We start from the raw sequence: 17,078 nt of genomic DNA on the forward strand, positions 1-17,078 counted from the left end.
CTGTCAGTGTGACACAATAATTCAAGGTGGAGGTGGGTCTTCATCAGGGGTACCCTCAGAGTCCCTTCTTATTCTCTATGGTGATGGACAAGCTGACAGACGGACAAGCTGACAGACAATGTTAAACAGGAATCTTCTTCGACGATGATATTTGCAGATGACACTGTGATCTGTAGCGGGAGCAAGGAACAGGTGGAGGAGAAACTAGAGAGGTGGAGGTGTGCCTTGGAAAGGAAAGGAATGAAGGTCAGTCACAGCAAGACGGAATATATGTGTGTGAAACTGTGCTGAGACCAGTCATGCTGGGAGATGATGTTGAGGTTTTCTTTGGGAGTGACCAGGTTGGATAGGATCATCCCAGCTGGATTCAGGCACTAGGCGGGAGCCACCCTGAATTGTTTGCTAGCCAATCGCAGGGTATACAGACAAACCAACATGCGCTCCCACACCTAAGGACAATTTAGAGTGTTCAATCAGCCTGCCATGCATGTTTTTGTAATAGGGGAGGAAACGAGAGGACCCGAAAACCCCACGCAGGCCCAGGGAGAACATGCAAACTCCTCACAGGGAGGCCGGACCAGAATTTGAACTCAGGACCGCTGCACAGTTAAGTCGAGTCCCTAACCACTCGACTACCAGGATGCCCATAATAATAATAACAACAATTAACAATAATAATAATAATATTCATCATTATAATCATATTACCTATAAAAATGACACAGAAACTGTTGCTCAGGCTCTAATAAGAATTTCTCCAAAAACGATTGGGATGCTGCAGCGGTAGCTCCTCTGACCTTAACGAAATCGAAACTAAAACGAAGCAAATGACAAAAGCGCATCTCTCATCTCATCTCATTTTCCTTACCGCTTATTCCTCATTAGGGTCGCGGGGGTTGCTGGAGCCTATCTCAGCTGTCTTCGGGCACGAGGCGGGGGACACCCTGAATTGGTTGCCAGCCAATCGCAGGGCACACAAAGACATACAACAGTCACTCTCACACTCACACCTAGGGACAATTTGAAGTGGTCAATCTGCCTGCCATGCATGTTTTTGGAGTGTGGGAGGAAACCGGAGGACTTGGAGAAAACCCACGCGGGCCCGGGGAGAACATGCAAACTCCACACAGGGAGGCCGGACCGGGACGCGAACCGGCGACCTCTGCACTGTGAAGCCGGTGTGCTAACCACTCGACTACCGGGCCACCCAGAGCAGCGCATGAGAAACTAATTAAAACTAACAATGTTTAAACAAAAAAAAGTGAATGCTAATGAAAAATCACAAACTCTTGGTGCATGAGTATATGTGTCATAAATGATTCCTATTTTTCCTAAAACTTGTGGGGAGGAAATGTAGTCACGTGGACGACAATTCTCAATAAAAAAATGTTAACTTCATCCAATTTACATACCTCCATCCTGCTGTTTTTCTCTCACCCTTTTCAGCAGCCATGAAACAGTTTCCTCCTTAGTGTCTGGTGACAGTACCAGCACCACGAGTGGTGAAATACCAGATCTGATGCCTGCCATCTCCATCCTAATCTAATTCCACCTGTAAATTATGAGAAATACATTTTAAAAATATGCAAAAGAGAGTAGTTGAAAAAGATTGATTTTCATAAAACCTTCTTGCCTTTGATTAAAACATTTTTGCCTTGATTATCAGACGATGAAACATTTTTTGTCATAGTTTGGCTGTGAGTCCAGTTTGGATTCTGATGTGAAATCTGCGGTACACATGATATCAGTGGTCTCGAATTTGCCGCCCGCGTGACATTGTTTTGAGGCCTTGGCCTTGATGTGAAAGATTGTTTGTGTGGCCCATTCACGATTAAAATGGATGCTATATGCGTTAGCACTATTCATTCATTCGTTCATTTTGTAATAAGCTTATCATCATGAGGGTCACAGGGGTGTTGGAGCTTATCCCAGCCATTGATCAGGCAGTAGACGGACGGCGTTACCAGCCAATCACAGGGCACACAGAGAAAAACAATCATTCATGCTCAAAATCACATCAAGGAACAATTTCAAGTGTTCCATCAACCTTCCATGCATGTTTTTGGAATGTGGGAGCAAACCAGAGTACCCAGAGAAAACCCATGCAGGCACAAGGAGAACTTGTAAACGACACACAGCAAGGCAGTGAAACCAGTTACGTGGGCACTGGAATGCAGGGAGTGGTAAGAAGAAAAGAAGGGGGGATTGCTGTGTTTTTGTACGACAAATGGTGCAATCCTGAGCACATCACGATCAGAGAGAAACGCTGCACTCGGGACATTGAACATTTTTCGACATACCCGCAAAAATGTTCGTACAAGTAGGGGAGTGTCTATACCTTCGATTAACAATGTTAATTTCCTTTGTTAATTAGTTTTGGACGTGATCGCCACTTTTAAATGCGGCCTCATTTTGCCAGCTTGTGGCGTTATGTGAAAACCGACAAGAATGAAGCAGGTGAATTCATGTGGGCGATCATTTTTCATAGATATAGAAGTTTATTTCACCATATTTTCATTTCTCTGATAGCTGAGTGCCGCGATCGGCTCGGAGTAGGCGGAAGCTGTGAAGATGTTACACAGAATGTGGGTGGCGGTCAGTAGTGATAGTAAAATGAAGCATCATTGGATTGGATTTGCCTTTATTAGTTTACATTTCACAGCAGCAAAGTTATGAAAGAAATGAAAGTAGAAAAAGCAAAACACAGGAGCTGCTGGAAAGGCAGCCACTCTCGCGGCGCCGTCTTGAAGTCAAAAGAACAAAAAAAAACTAAATAACAAAAAACATGACAACACAAAGACACAGAGTCATTCATTCTTAAGCACTCTCTGTACCCTCTTTGTTACATAAAGCAGTTCCAGATGAAAGAGGAGAGGATCAAAGCGTTTCTTCACCAGTGGATCAGGGACATCATGGTGGAATGTGCACGTCGACTACAAGCTAAATGTTGAAAGCAAACATGCAGCTGTAGCATCCATTGACGAAAAGAGATTGTCTAACATCTCCTGTCCCACATAAAACAGCTTCAATTCCATCCCGCGACAGTTCCATATACGCATCTTGTGATTGAGTACAGCGATAACGATGAGGCACACACCACGGTTGACTACTGGTACAGAGCTGTGTGTAGTGTTCCGCAAACATATGCACAGGCAATGAGATGAACTTATTCTCAAAAATGGGCAAAAGCCCTGGATGAGGAAATTCAGTCATTAAATGAAAACAACACATTTACTGTAACAACCCTAGCTGCGGGCAAGAAAACAGTGGGGCCTAAATGGGTATATGCTATCAAACGTGATGTAGATGGTCGAGATAAATACAAAGCACGATTTGTAGCAAAGGGCTACAGCCAGGTGAAGGGCAAAGACTATGGAGAGACATTTTCACCAACAGCAAATCTAACAAGTATAAGAGTGGTGCTTCAAAAAGCGGCTCAGGAAAATGTACTCCTTCACCAGAGGGACGTGAGAACAGCGTATTTACACGCGCCTTTGGAATATAATATTTACATCAAACCACCAGAAGGTTATGAAGAAAAGGATGATGGTCTAGTATGATTACAGTCTTGCATGATTACTTAACCGATAATGGGTACAAGCAAAACCCAGCCGACCATTGTATTGATGGTCAAGAGTCAAAAAGTGACGAGGTTATCATAATGATATGGGTCAATGACGTGATTATTGCTGCTAGCAATGACATGGTTTTGAAAAAGGTTAGTTAAAGAGATGCTCTCTGCAAGGTTCAAAATGAAAGATTTTAGTCAATCAGATGAATGTGTAAAGATGACAAGATACTACAGCGTTTCAACATGTATGATTGTAAGGTTCGAAAAACACCTTGTGAGCAAAATTTTCCAAAAATGCAATGAAAATGAGTGATGTCAGAAGTTATTGGGAAGCAGTGGGTAGTCTGATCTATCCAACTACATGTAGCAGACCAGATTTGAGTTTTGTTGGCAGGTTGTCGCAGTACTGGGGGTCTTCAGAAAGTTATATTGTATCCTCATTTTGTGAAATGCTGTAATACTGAGCTGATCTGGCAACCCAGCCACAAGGCGCCATCACGTGGTTTGACCTCGATCAAAGTCAATGTGTGAGCGTGTAACTTCTCGTACGACGCAGAGACATGCGGTTGCTCTCTGCACTCTGGCAAATAAATACCCTACTTGTATGATCTAAACAAGAAGGACCATCTCGACTGTTTATGCCTCCTAATGCATCGCGAAAGCGCTGAAGATCTCAACACCGTGGACAATATTTCAGGGAAATTGTCTCTCATGCATGAATGTTTTAAAAGTTCAGCTCACGAAAAACTGGCGCAAAAAAACAAGTGTTGCGGTGTACGACGGACAAGACAGACGAGGGTTGTCTTGCGAGGGACATAGTAAATTCCACATGTCAACTGCAAAGTCGAGGTTTAGTTACGTGTCGCGCACTAGCACACTGAGAAACACCGGAGTAACAAAACTTTGGGGCACTTACCGTGTAGAGATTACTGAAATGCTAGTCTTCGATGAGAAATATCCGTGCATGCACTTGCACGGAAACAAGCGCCTTTCTTCTAAACTAAATAGTCTCAAATACAAACGAAATGTCGACGTTGATAAACATAACTCTCGTGCAATACGTCACAGGGTGGTCTCATTACTTTAAATAAAATTTAATGTTACTCGAACTTCACTGCCATTTACAGGCTGGTCCCCCCACCAGAAAATAAAACTAGATGGACGAAGAGTTAAAATTGTGATGAGGAAAGAAGGGTAATGAGAGGAGCCCAACTCGGTGTCGTCATTTAATAGGGACGTCTCCTGCCAATGATGTCACAACTAGTAAAGTTGTCAGAAATCATTTAAACAAATTCAGATTTTGAAGTCAGACAGAAGCACCAGTCGAACTTTTTAAACCTACTTGCATTTGCAAGTGAGTGTAAGCTAAATCACTCATAATCAATACGGTATAACAAGGCGCGCATAAAATATATTTATGAATTTACTTTAACTGGTATTTGGTTTCATGCGTTGACACAGTTTGATAGGGTGTGTGATGTGCACTGTTTTTTTTTTAAGTGCGTTGTTGAGAAACACAAACATGCCGTGCAATTACAAGCTTCAGAGGCAGCTCCTCGACTGGGAGTTGCCAAAATGCAGGCAGGCAGCTGCCACGACGACACCCTTTTGCTCAGTGGTCAATGAAACATATACGTACAATCATAAATGGCAAAAGAATAACTGAAACAATAATAACACCAAATCAGTACGAGAAAAAAAAAACTCATGTAAATAATAATAATAGCAATGAGAGATGATGAGATAATCTTTGTTTGTGTCACATAGAAATTCCTAATTCACAGGAGCAAAGTTATGAAAGGAAGAGAAAAGGAAATAGTATAAGTATGTCATGATGTCAACGGACACAGGAATAATGTTGTTTTTTTGGGTGGATTTTGGATGGGGAGAAATGTGCGCATTTCTTTCCATCCAAAACAGTGACTATGGGCGGGAACTAGGACCACCAGAATCAGAATCAGAAAACCTTTATTCGCCCCACAATAGGGAAATTTGCAGTCCGCAGCAGCAATTTGAAAGGGGATGGGGTGGGGGCGTGAAAAGATAGAAACAAGATATTCAAAGCATAGCAAAATTAAAAATGTCAACTGTATACTGTAAATGTATACCATGCATCTCACCCAGCAGGTATGCAGCAGGGGGCGTGTCTAAGTTAAGAATGTTTACTGCATTTTCCATGTTTCAGTTAGATCCACTTGTTAGCAGTTGGAATAAAGATGTGCTCCAGTCAGTTGTGTGTGCTCCTTTCTCAACTGCTACACTGGTGACCTCGACGTTCGAAATGTTCCTGGCACCGGACGAAGAGGCGTCTTCCTCGCCCATGTCGCGCCAACCTGCGCAATTGACGGCGCCCACCACTCGCGCGAGGCTGCCCAAGTTGGCTTCGTGGTTTCAGCACGTGGAACCACTTTTCCACCTCCATGGTGTCACGACGGATGAGCCAAAGTTTTACATGGTCGTAGCGTCCCCCGGCCAATCGACAACACATCTCATGATGCAATTTCAGCGTGCGCCTCCATGATACGGGAAATACGAGGTGCTCATACAACTGCTGCTCAGAAGGTTCACTTTATCGGACTGTGAGAGAGCAGACAGGCTCCTTTCCCTTCCCGGACGAGGCGATGGCACGGTGGAGAACGGACAAAATGCTGTCGCTGTTAGGCTCGGATGAAGGTGGATTCTTTTTCCGCACAAATTCCTCTGCCAGCTACCACCCTCAGTGAGTGTCGTGTTAGCCAACTCGCCGTGCCTAGCCACCGGCGACTATCGAGGTTTGGCGGAAGAAGTGGATCGAGTGCTACTGGCTACACGGCGGTTTGTCGCGCAAAGCGTGACGGCCGAAACCCTATCTGAAGATGCATTGATCCGACTGTTGTGGCCGGAGTGGTCACGTGGAAGCGGTGCGAGAAGGCCTTCTGATTTTTCCACCAGCGGTTTGGCGCCAAGGCTCAATTTTGTATACCCCCCTGCACCTATGATGCACCGGGAAACTCCAGAGGCGACGCCCAGTAGCAGCCATGGACGCCGGCAATGAAGGTGAGCTGCTTTTCATGACAGACTCCTCGTCAGGAAGACGTTTCCTTGCGAACAGCGGATCGCAAGTGAGCCTGCTGACACTCACATCCACGCTCGTCACCTCGACACGGCAAAATTGGCAATGGCGAAAGGGTAGTTTGCTTGGGCATCGTAAGGCATTCCAACAGCTCGTGGGCCTCACCATTACACATGGTGCCGAAAAGCGACGGTTCCTGGGGGCCGTGCGGTGATTTTTGACAGCTTAATAATACAACCTCACATGACCGTTACCCCATTCCGCACATCCAAGATTTTTCCGCACATCCAAGATTTTTCCGCACGTTTGGCCGGCACAGCGATCTTTTCTAAAATAGATTGAGTCCGCGGTTATCACCAGGTACCGGTACAGGCAAAAGATGTGCCAAAAACTATGGTGATAACCCCTTTCGGCCTTTTTGAATTCCTCTGCATGCCTTTTGGACTGAAGGTGGCGGCACAGACCTTTCAAAGACTGATGGACTCTGTCTTGCGAGTTCTCGATTTTGGATTCATCTGTCTCGTTGACATTCTAGTGGCCAGCCCTTCACCGGAGTAACACCTGTCGCACTTAAAAATGGTTTTCAAGCATCTTGATTCGCACTGCCTTTTTGTTAACCCTGTGAAGTGCCAATTTGTTCTGTCCAAGATCGATTTCTCCACAGGGCGCCATCCCCTCACCGGTCAAAGGGAAGGGAAACCCTGTAGCAACGGCTAGCAGTGCTGACCACGCACTAGTGTTGGTGAATGCATTAATGTTACGGTAATCCACGATCTATTGCAGCTGCAATTAAACAAAAAAGAACACAAAATCATCTGGCTCCAACTTAATAAATACATAATTAATAAATCAATTTTTCGCCAGTCCTCCCACCCCAACTTCCAGAACGTCATGCCTTCTGACGAATATCCTTCTGGAACTTGCCCCATCTTACAATCCGTCCGCCGGAGGCGCGGGAGCAGACTCTCGACCCGAAATGGCGTCAATCAGTCACGTGCGAAAACTCCGCATATCGACTCGAATTGGGATGGTCCACCTTGACCTGATCGAAATTCGCATTACTAGCGAAGATACGCAGATTAACCCTAAATAGAATTACTTTTGGCCGAAAGAATTCCACAATACATTCACTCAACATAGCTGCATGCTAGCAGTGAAACTCATCCGTGAATCAATCCTGAGACACGGACACCAGAAGGGAGGGAGGCCCACTCGAACACTCTCGAAGGAAAAAGAGAGACACAGGGCCCAAACCACCCCCCCTCCCGAAGCCATCAGCTAGGACCCAGGTCTTTCAAGGCACCAATAATGGGTTTATTTTGATCGTTCGTCCCTGATTCATTGCTTCTACGGCCGTTGATGGCAGAGCATGGTTAAATCACCAGGAAGCCAGGTGTTGAAGAGAAAGTTGGTTTAATTTTGAAGAGAGCGGAGACATTGTGGGAGGTCAGCGAAGGAGGAAGGCAGAGAGAGTGAGACGAACTAGAATGGGAGAGCATTTATACAGCGCAGTGTGTGACGCGATAGGATGAGACGTAATGTAAATGCGACATCATGTAAAAGAAGGCAGGAGATGACGTATCAGGAAGTCCAAAACCTAAACAAAGATTCTAAAGCAATGTTTAGAGATGTTTGTATCGCAAATTAACCCAACAAATACGCTCAGTCGAAGTCATTTGAATAGATTTTACAAATTATGGGCACAACTTATCCGGAAGCGTCAGTTGTCCTTTAAATACGCATTTGCACGTGTGACGCCACAGTGTTTTGTTCATCTTCATGAACAAAAACAGTTGCTCCCGAACATAGAGAGCATTTGTGCAGCTTGGGCACGGTGTTCGGGAAGCATGTCAAGGAGGTAAGGTGGAAATGCGCAGTACCGACAGTGTATTATTATATTTTGACTTGAGCGTGTCATGACACTGCAGTTCAATAAGCTCCATTTGGAGATTGCTTGGTGCGTTATTCACATGAACGGTAAAGGGGATTGCTAAAAAATTTGGGCTTCAAACTAAGCAACTCACCGGGCATTGAATGCAGACACTTCAAGCCCTGAGTATCGCCAATGCCACGGCATTTTCGGCAATCAAAACAGACAGTTCCGGCACTCGCAGTAAATTGCTGCTGCAATTGCGGGATGATTGCCACACGTGGAGGCTGCCACACATTGAGTCTGCTCCATTTCCCTTCCGTTTGTGTTTTTAAGACACAAACAAAAAGTGTAGGGGACGGCAGTGCCCCTTCTGTCGCTTGGCAGCAGCTAAGCTTAGCTTCCTGTTCCACATTGGCAGCTCCCGCCCCCAGCACCGGCTGCTCTCCTATTGGCCACTCGCAGATGTCGTCACAGCGTTTTGACGCTCGAATTAAAAATGTTTTAAATTGGGCATCAAGGCATCAAACACCCCCCTTGCGGGACGCTATGCGCCTCAGTGCGGACATGCGCTCTGTCGCTGATGTCGCACATACACAATGAATGGCTGCTTTGACGCCACTCAGCGCATGACGCGTTCAATGTGTGACCTTCGTGAGCTAAGTGATGCCATCTCGGGGCTCAATAAGGAACCGCAAATTACTACATGAGTACAACAACTTCTGACTTACGACCACCCGTACTTACGACCGCGACCGCCACAGCCTACTTTTTTTATTTTAATTCAACGGCTGAAACCGCTACACGATAGCAGCAGCGACGCGTACGACAATTTTGGCATCTCACTCTCGCACAGCAATCAACCGTGTAATGGCACCGGAGGGGGGAGTGTCCACCGACGCCGGCCGTGGCGCAGCCAGGATGAGATCCGAGGCAGGTGGGCGTCGGCGCTCGGGCGCGCCACGACGAGAACGGGAGGGAGGGTAGAGCCCAGGCGGGTCGAGCATTGTCACTTGGGCGCACGGGATCGCCGCAATGAGAATGCCGCGTCATGCCCACGGCCGGCGCCGCCGCCTCTTTGAGACAGTTCTTTCTGCTTCGAGGCGAGGTGGCGCTGCAGAGGGGAACAGGGTGGAAGCAACCGATAGAACACAGACAACCCAGACCCACGCCCCCGTGGCGTCTGGATCAGGTCGTTTGCAAGTCATTTAGCACCGAGTCTCTATTCGACATGTTGAATGGATTTTGGACTAACAACCATTTTGCCTTACGACCACTTGGTCGGAACGGATCCCGGTCGTAAGTTACCTGGAATTGACTGAAAGAGCCCCACAATTTTCTAAATTTGACAACAAATGGAGAAAACTTGACCCCCAACGTCAATTTTATTCTGATATGAGTGTGTCAAGTGAGCCAAACACATGGTTAACATTGCTCATATTAAAATTAAAAAGGAAAAGAAATGAAAAATAGAATGGCTCGCTGAATTTATTTAAATTATTTGCTGTTATATGTAAGGAACATCCGCTAATGTTGCCCCCCCCTACACGTTTAACACACCAAATCTGGACCCCTTCGCGAAACGACCTGACCCCCCTTACCAAGGGTGTATGTTTTTGTTTTCACTTTGATCTGCCAGTACTGACCTCAAAACATGCATTTACTCTCCAAACTGCTTTATCCACACAAGGGGAGTCCATCCCAGCAGTCGTCAAGTAGTAGGCAGGGACACCCTGAACCATTTGCCATCGCAGTACAGTGCTGCTCTGCCTCCAAACTTTGGAACTCACTTCCTCCCAACATTCGTAACATCGATTCTCTTCCCACCTTCAAGTCCCATCTCAAAACCCACCTATTTAAAATTGCATTTTCTGTGTAGCTCTCTCTCTCTTGTTTCTATGTATCATTGTATTTTAACTCTCTCTCTTGTTTCTATTCATAATTGTATTTTATTTATTGCATTCTATTTGTGATTGTATTGTATTTATTGCATTCTATTTGTAATTTTATTTTATTTATTATAGTACCTATGCTTGTCTGTGACTGTAAAGTGTCCTTGAGAGCTTGGAAAGGCGCTTATAATGTAATGTATTATTATTACTACCACCTGTTAGGTCTCCCCCATGGTCTCCTGTCTGGCAGTTCAAGACCTAGCATCCCCCTCCCAATACACACTTCTTCTCATTTGGACACGTCCTCTGAAAAGTGAAAACATATTGATATTGTTTGTCAATTTTTCAGAACTCTAAATCGGAAAATATTCAATATCCCTGGAACAAATCAAAGCTGGGGGAAACTTGAACACCGCAGCTATCCAACCAGACTACTCTGATACAGATCTCATGTTTCATTTTGAAATAAAGGGCCTCTGAAAAGTGACATCTGACCTCTTTCTTGCCTCCAATCAATCAATCCCCCAATCAATGTGAGCATTTTAACATTTCTGAGGCCTTTTATATAGATATATAAAAAAAACATCACATCTGTATCAGATTGGCCTGGTTGGATAGCGGGGGTGCTTTAGTATCCCCCAATGTTTATTTGATGCAGGGTTAGTAGTCCTTTCATTCACGTCAATGCATTTTGCGCTACTTTGTTTGGTTGATCCGTGTTGATGGCGAAATTAGAAGGAAAACACATCAATAACGCCATGGTGAATCCTTTTGTGTTGCACCGAGCATCTATTTGATATTCGTTGACAAAAAATTCTAAGGAAAGGAAATCAGCCCATTTCCACGGACTTTGTCGCCCTCTTCTGCCTCTTTTGGGTGCCCCCCCCCAGATACCTCAAAATGACAGAGAATAAATTCTTTAATCGATTGCAAACATGTATGCTTTCCTTTTCAGAACTATTTGAATCATATGCATAGCTGGATGAGTAACAAGAAAGCATCTTCTCCGAATCTGAAGCCATTGTTTTGATTCTTGAGCAAGGCAAGACGTCCTGGCGTGACACCACGAACAAGGGGGCGGGACCTTCTGAAACTGGCCACTTCCGGTTTCAAATTGAAGTACTTTTTAGACACTTGAAGTCATTTTAATTGGTGTTTTGCATTTGACTAAAACTATCATCCTGCCTGTTTTAGATGCTATAAAACGTTTTTCTGATGTCAGTTAGGAAACAAAAAAAGTGATGCCGGTTGCCCTTTAAGTGATTGTATCTATCGTAAGGGGAAGAAAACAAATCTTTGCTGACAACAGTGTACTTTATTATAACTGATAAGCTCATTGAACCACATGCATAGCCAGGCAAGAGAGGAAAAAAGACAATTATTATAATAACAGCTCCTTCCCCTTTCAAATTGCTGCTGTGGACTGCAAATGTCCCCATTGTGGGACGAATAAAAGTTTTCCGATTCTGATTCCTTCGATCGGGTTCGTCCAAGTTGAGATGGGAAGAATACAAATGCAGAGTGAAATTAAACATAGTTGGGCAGTAGCTTCTTTTTAGGGAATATAATAATGCTTGTCCCTATATTATTGAGGAATAGTCACGTGAATATTAATGCGCATTCATTCACTTTTGGCCATGTTATGACATCTAAATGTTTTAGATATGGTTGAAAAGTGTTTCACCTTGAATTCCGACCAACTGGAAGCTTTGTTACGGCTTCAGCTGTTGTGAAAGCGTAATATAAAGAATGTATTGTATTGTATTGTATTCAATACAATACAATACAATACAATACAATACAATACAAGGCAACCAAATATGAAACGACTGAACATTCATTTCATTCCTTATGTTTCTAAAATAAGCTTTTCTGCCAGCAACATGTGATCAACGTAATGGAAAAAAAGAGTCAATTTTAATTTGATGCTTTGGGCAGTGATCCCCTCCCCCTATTGGTCCCCCAATTTGTGGTTTCCCCACACATTAGTTCTATAGGTTGGAGAGGAAAGTTGTGATTGTTCCTCAGAGTTCACTTTGTTCTGTTCATTGTGGATCATTTCATGAATGTCAAAATTAGTTCACGACATTAGTGATGGGTGTTTCACTTCGGCACGATTCATGTATCATCATTGTTCCATCGTTCCATCCTTCAATTTATAAATAAGTGAATTATTTGTATTTTCATTTTTGTTTCTCAGGACATTTGGTTGGATGAAATAACCTAGTTATCAAAGGTGTTGTTGATTTCACAAGGTAGAATGCCATTTTGTTTAGTTTAATTCCTATTCCTTTTCGTTATTCACTTGTGGCCTGGATTCGTATCGACCGCTCTGATTTCTACCTTTTGAATGGAATGGTAGTTTGTCTGAAGTTCAAGAAAAGTTCAAGAGTTCCTCCAGAGTAACTCTGTTACATACTCTTCTTAATGAGTAATATCATTTGTTATCATTCATGTTGTGAGCAAAATGCATGAAAGTATCGACCACAAAAAGAAAAAAAAACTACCTCACTCAAGAAAAATATATCTGGTTTTGCCCATCTTAAGCACATTATAGAGAAGTAAATCAAAAAGAACACAAAAAACCCTGGATACTGTACAGACAAAGTGCAACGGACATTTACCAGAGACCACACAATTTTTCAGTCGGCGAAGAAGCCTGACACAATGAATCATGAAGGGGTGATGATTGGAGGACACCCACAGGACACACAAGCTACATAGGCAATGAATTCTCCATTGTGGGACCCGTAAATGTTTTCGGATTCTGATTTTCTGATTCTGAATCGCTAAAAAAGTTGGAGAAGGCACATAAAACACATTTTTACGATTGTAAATGACAAACTGGTAAAGGTGAAGGGGCTGGTAAATAGGTTTGCACACGGAGGACATACAAACTCCACAAAGAAGACATTGCGCTAAGATTTAAAGCCTAAACATTTTGAGTGTGAGGTCAACGTGCTGCATTACATTGCAAAATATATATTTTTTCCAAGTCCAGAACAGCTGCTTCACCAAAAACTACCAAAAGCGTGTTTATCGTGTTTTTTTTTTTTTTTCATGACATGACTTTTGTGCAACATTAAGTTAGTAGCCTAAGACAAAGGTGTCAAACTCAAGGGGGCCAGATCCGACCCGCAACATCATTTGGCCTGTCAAAGCAAATCACGTGTATAACTTCTATGTTCACTGCTGAAATTGTATAATGACATATATGGATATAATGTATGAATAAATAACATTGAGATTTTGAAGAAAAATAAATACCAATCTTATACGAACGTTGACATTAAGTGAACAAATTATTATAGTTGGCTGATTTCAAAACAAGTAATCAAGCCCTTTTTTGTGTGAAAATACAGTAAAGTCTGGTTATATCGATATCGGATATATCGATAGTCCCGGTTATATCGATACTATTTCTATGCACGCACGGAGAAAATTACATGCAAACAGGGTCGGATATATCGATAGTCCCGGTTATATCGATATTTTTTCGGACTCCCTTGAATATCGATATAACGAGACTTTACTGTAATCACACGAGAAGACAATTGACCCTTTTAGGGATAGTAGTTACTACATTGGACAGCTTACATTGGTTCCAGAGGGCATGAATAGATTAAACTATTTTTTATTTATTTGACTGTAATAATGGTCCTCTAAGGGAAGACATAACTTCAAAGTGGCCCCTGACAAAAATGAGTTTGACACCCCTGACGGAAAGCATCAAAATGGCATTGCCCGCTTTACTACTGTTGTTGTCATTGAATGGACTCCTGCATAAGTTCAAACGTCAGCTGTGTGATGTGTCTCCATGCTTCCTGAATGTGACGAGACTCAGTGGTGCGTGAGCATATGGCAAAGCGCAGGACAAAGCGTCCAGATAGATGGCAAGGCACCAAGTGGATCTCTCTCTTCTTCGTGATCCTCTTCAGCAGATTCTGGTTCACCTCATTGGAGCCCTTTGAATGGTGAAAAACAAAACAACTGATGTGACTGATCGCAATGGCTCAAATGGCATTAACTTCACTCAACATACAACTTACGATGTATTTTATATATATATATATATATATATATATATATATATATATATATATATATATATATATATATATATATATATATATATCTTTGGGCACAAGGCGGGGGACACCCTGAATTGGTTGCCAGCCAATCGCAGGGCACACAAAGACAACAACAGTCACTCTCACACTCACACCTCGGGACAATTTGGAGTGGTCAATCTGCCTGCCATGCATGTTTTTGGAGTGTGGGAGGAAACCGGAGGACCCGGAGAAAACCCACGTGGAACCGGCGACCTCTGCACTGTGAAGCCGGTGTGCTAATCACTCGACTACCGGGCCGCCAAACCCCAATATATTGTATTTAAGTATTGCGGACACTCAACTATATTGTGTTTAAATGACACTCAGAACCTCAATCCCAAAATAATTAACAATGACAAAAGGGTTTACATAGGCTACTGCCCAATTCTATTGAATTATTTTTTGAGTTGGGTGATGTTACCTTAAGCCTGAAGCAAACCAGACCCATGATGACATCAGCACAGATCTCAAACCTCTTGTCAGCTCGTACCAGACTCTCAAACTCCTTTGCCAGGCCCACTTGCTGGAGACAGAAACAATAATTGTAATACCATTCACTATATATATATATATATATATATATATATATATATATATATATATATATATATATATATATATATATATATATATATATATATATATATATATATATATATATATATATATATATATGGAACAAACATAAAAATACATTGGAAAAAAAAGTAATTTTTGGTTTGTATTGTGCATATTGAAAAATGGAAACAAGCATTTACAGTGCCTTGCAAAAGTATTGGGCCCCTTTGAATCTTGCAAACTTTTGCCACATTTCAGGCTTCAACCAAAAATATGACATTTATCTTTTTTTGTCAAGAATCAACAACGCGTCGGACACAATCGTGAAGTGGAACAACATTTATTGGATCATTTAAACTTGTTTGAACAAATAAAAAACTGAAAAGTGGGGCGTGCAATATTATTCGGCCCCTTTACTTTCAGTGCAGCAAACTCACTCCAGAAGTTCAGTGAGGATTTCTGAATGATCCAATGTTGTCCTAACTGACTGATGATGATAAGTAGAATCCACCTGTGTGTAACCAAGTCTCCGTATAAATGCACCTGCTCTGTAATAGTCCCAGGGTTCTGTTTGAAGTGCAGAGAGCATCATGAAAACCAAGAAACACACCAGGCAGGTCCGAGATACTGTTGTGGAGAAGTTTAAAGTCGGTTTTGGATACAAAACGATTTCCCAAGCTTTAAACATCTCAAGGAGCACTGTGCAAGCCATCATATTGAAATGGAAGAAGCATCAGACCACAGCAAAACTACCAAGGCCCTCCAAACCTTCTTCTCAAACAAGGAGAAAACTGATCAGCGATGCAGCCAAGAGACACATGATCACTCTGGATGAACTGCAGAGATCTACAGCTGAGCTGTGAGAGTCTGTCCATGGGACAATAATCAGTCGTACACTGCCTTTATGGAAGAGTGGAAAGAAGAAAGCCCTTTCTCAAAGATACCCATAAAAAGTCTCGTTTTAAGTTTGCCACAAGCCACCTGGGAGACACACCAAACATGTGGAAGAAGGTGCTCTGGTCGGATGAAACCAAAATTGAACTTTTTGGCCACAGTGCAAAAGATTTGCAACGCAGCTCATCACCCTGAACACACCATGCCCACTGTCAAACATGGTGGTTGCAGCATCAGGGCCTGCTTTTTTTCAGCAGGGACAGGGAAGATGGTTGAAATTGACGGGAAGATGGATGGAGCCAAATACAGGAACATAAAGCCAAATCGACAATGGGATTTAAAAAAAATAAACATATCCAGGTGTTAGAATGGCCAAGTCAAAGCCCAGACCTGAATCCCATTAAGAATCTGTGGAAAGAGCTGAAGACTGCTGTTCACAAACACTCTCCATCCAACCTCACTGAGCTCGAGCTGTTTTGGAAGGAAGAATGGGCAAGAAGGTCAGTCTCTCGATGTGCAAAACAAGGATATTAGAAAGCAAGGAAGGAAGTATCTGGGATATTTTAGCCAGAATGGCTAACCCTTGCGAATGTCAAAGGCTGAGAATCCCCCCATTACGCACGACTCGAATCAAGTGTGAACCTGATGTATTCTCCAAAATGGACCCCCTCGTTGGAGATGGGCCCTGTGGTTTATTTATTGGCCAATAAACAACTGGGGAGGCCTCATGACGAGAAGACTAAATATACCTGATAGTTTGGCCAATGTGTCACCAGCTCTCCTACGTGGTCCCTCATATTGTCCTTGTTTTTGTCATTTTCATTGGTTTTTAGCGAACCAACATTGCTTACTTCCATGAGAGAAGTCTACGCTTTGACTTTTTTTCACCAGCACACAAAACCACAAGGGTTTTAGGAAAGGCTACCCTGTACAGAGCATGGAAAGGCCTTCGTAGGAGTGGGAAGTGTGCTTGCACACTAGTCGATTTCGAACCTCGCTCCCATTGATGCATCTTGCTAATCAACATTCTCTGCCAGACACAATGGATGAACTTCTCACAAAGATAAAAAAAAAAACAATATTTTCTGCTTCACAGACACACGGCTCAGCGACAACGACCTGGCCACTG

The 17,078-nt window shown here is 43.1% G+C and overlaps 2 protein-coding genes across 6 annotated transcripts in view; both read right to left on the reverse strand.

Moving 5' to 3' along the window:
• The window catches only part of ano10a (anoctamin 10a), a 41,086-nt gene extending 36,292 nt beyond the window's left edge, over positions 1–4,794 (reverse strand). For 2 of the 3 annotated variants that reach the window (XM_088997873.1, XM_088997874.1), the window contains exons 1-2: positions 4,488–4,794; positions 1,413–1,552 (exon numbers count right to left, since the gene is read on the reverse strand). In XM_088997873.1, the coding sequence (XP_088853999.1) occupies positions 1,413–1,536 (124 nt within the window). In that variant the 5' untranslated portion in view covers positions 1,537–1,552; positions 4,488–4,794. The remainder of the gene's footprint in view (positions 1–1,412; positions 1,553–4,487) is intronic. The other variant, XM_088997875.1, reaches the window with a different exon arrangement.
• Positions 4,795–12,168: 7,374 nt separating this feature from the next.
• The window catches only part of ddc (dopa decarboxylase), a 46,036-nt gene continuing 41,126 nt past the window's right edge, over positions 12,169–17,078 (reverse strand). For all 3 annotated transcript variants that reach the window (XM_088998137.1, XM_088998136.1, XM_088998138.1), the window contains 2 exons: positions 14,919–15,020; positions 12,169–14,350 (listed from right to left, as the gene is read on the reverse strand). In XM_088998137.1, the coding sequence (XP_088854263.1) occupies positions 14,150–14,350; positions 14,919–15,020 (303 nt within the window). In that variant the 3' untranslated portion in view covers positions 12,169–14,149. The remainder of the gene's footprint in view (positions 14,351–14,918; positions 15,021–17,078) is intronic.

Source organism: Hippocampus bargibanti, linkage group LG06 (assembly GCF_051943395.1).
Source record: "Hippocampus bargibanti isolate YZ-2025 linkage group LG06, ASM5194339v1, whole genome shotgun sequence".
Lineage (NCBI taxonomy): Eukaryota > Metazoa > Chordata > Actinopteri > Syngnathiformes > Syngnathidae > Hippocampus > Hippocampus bargibanti.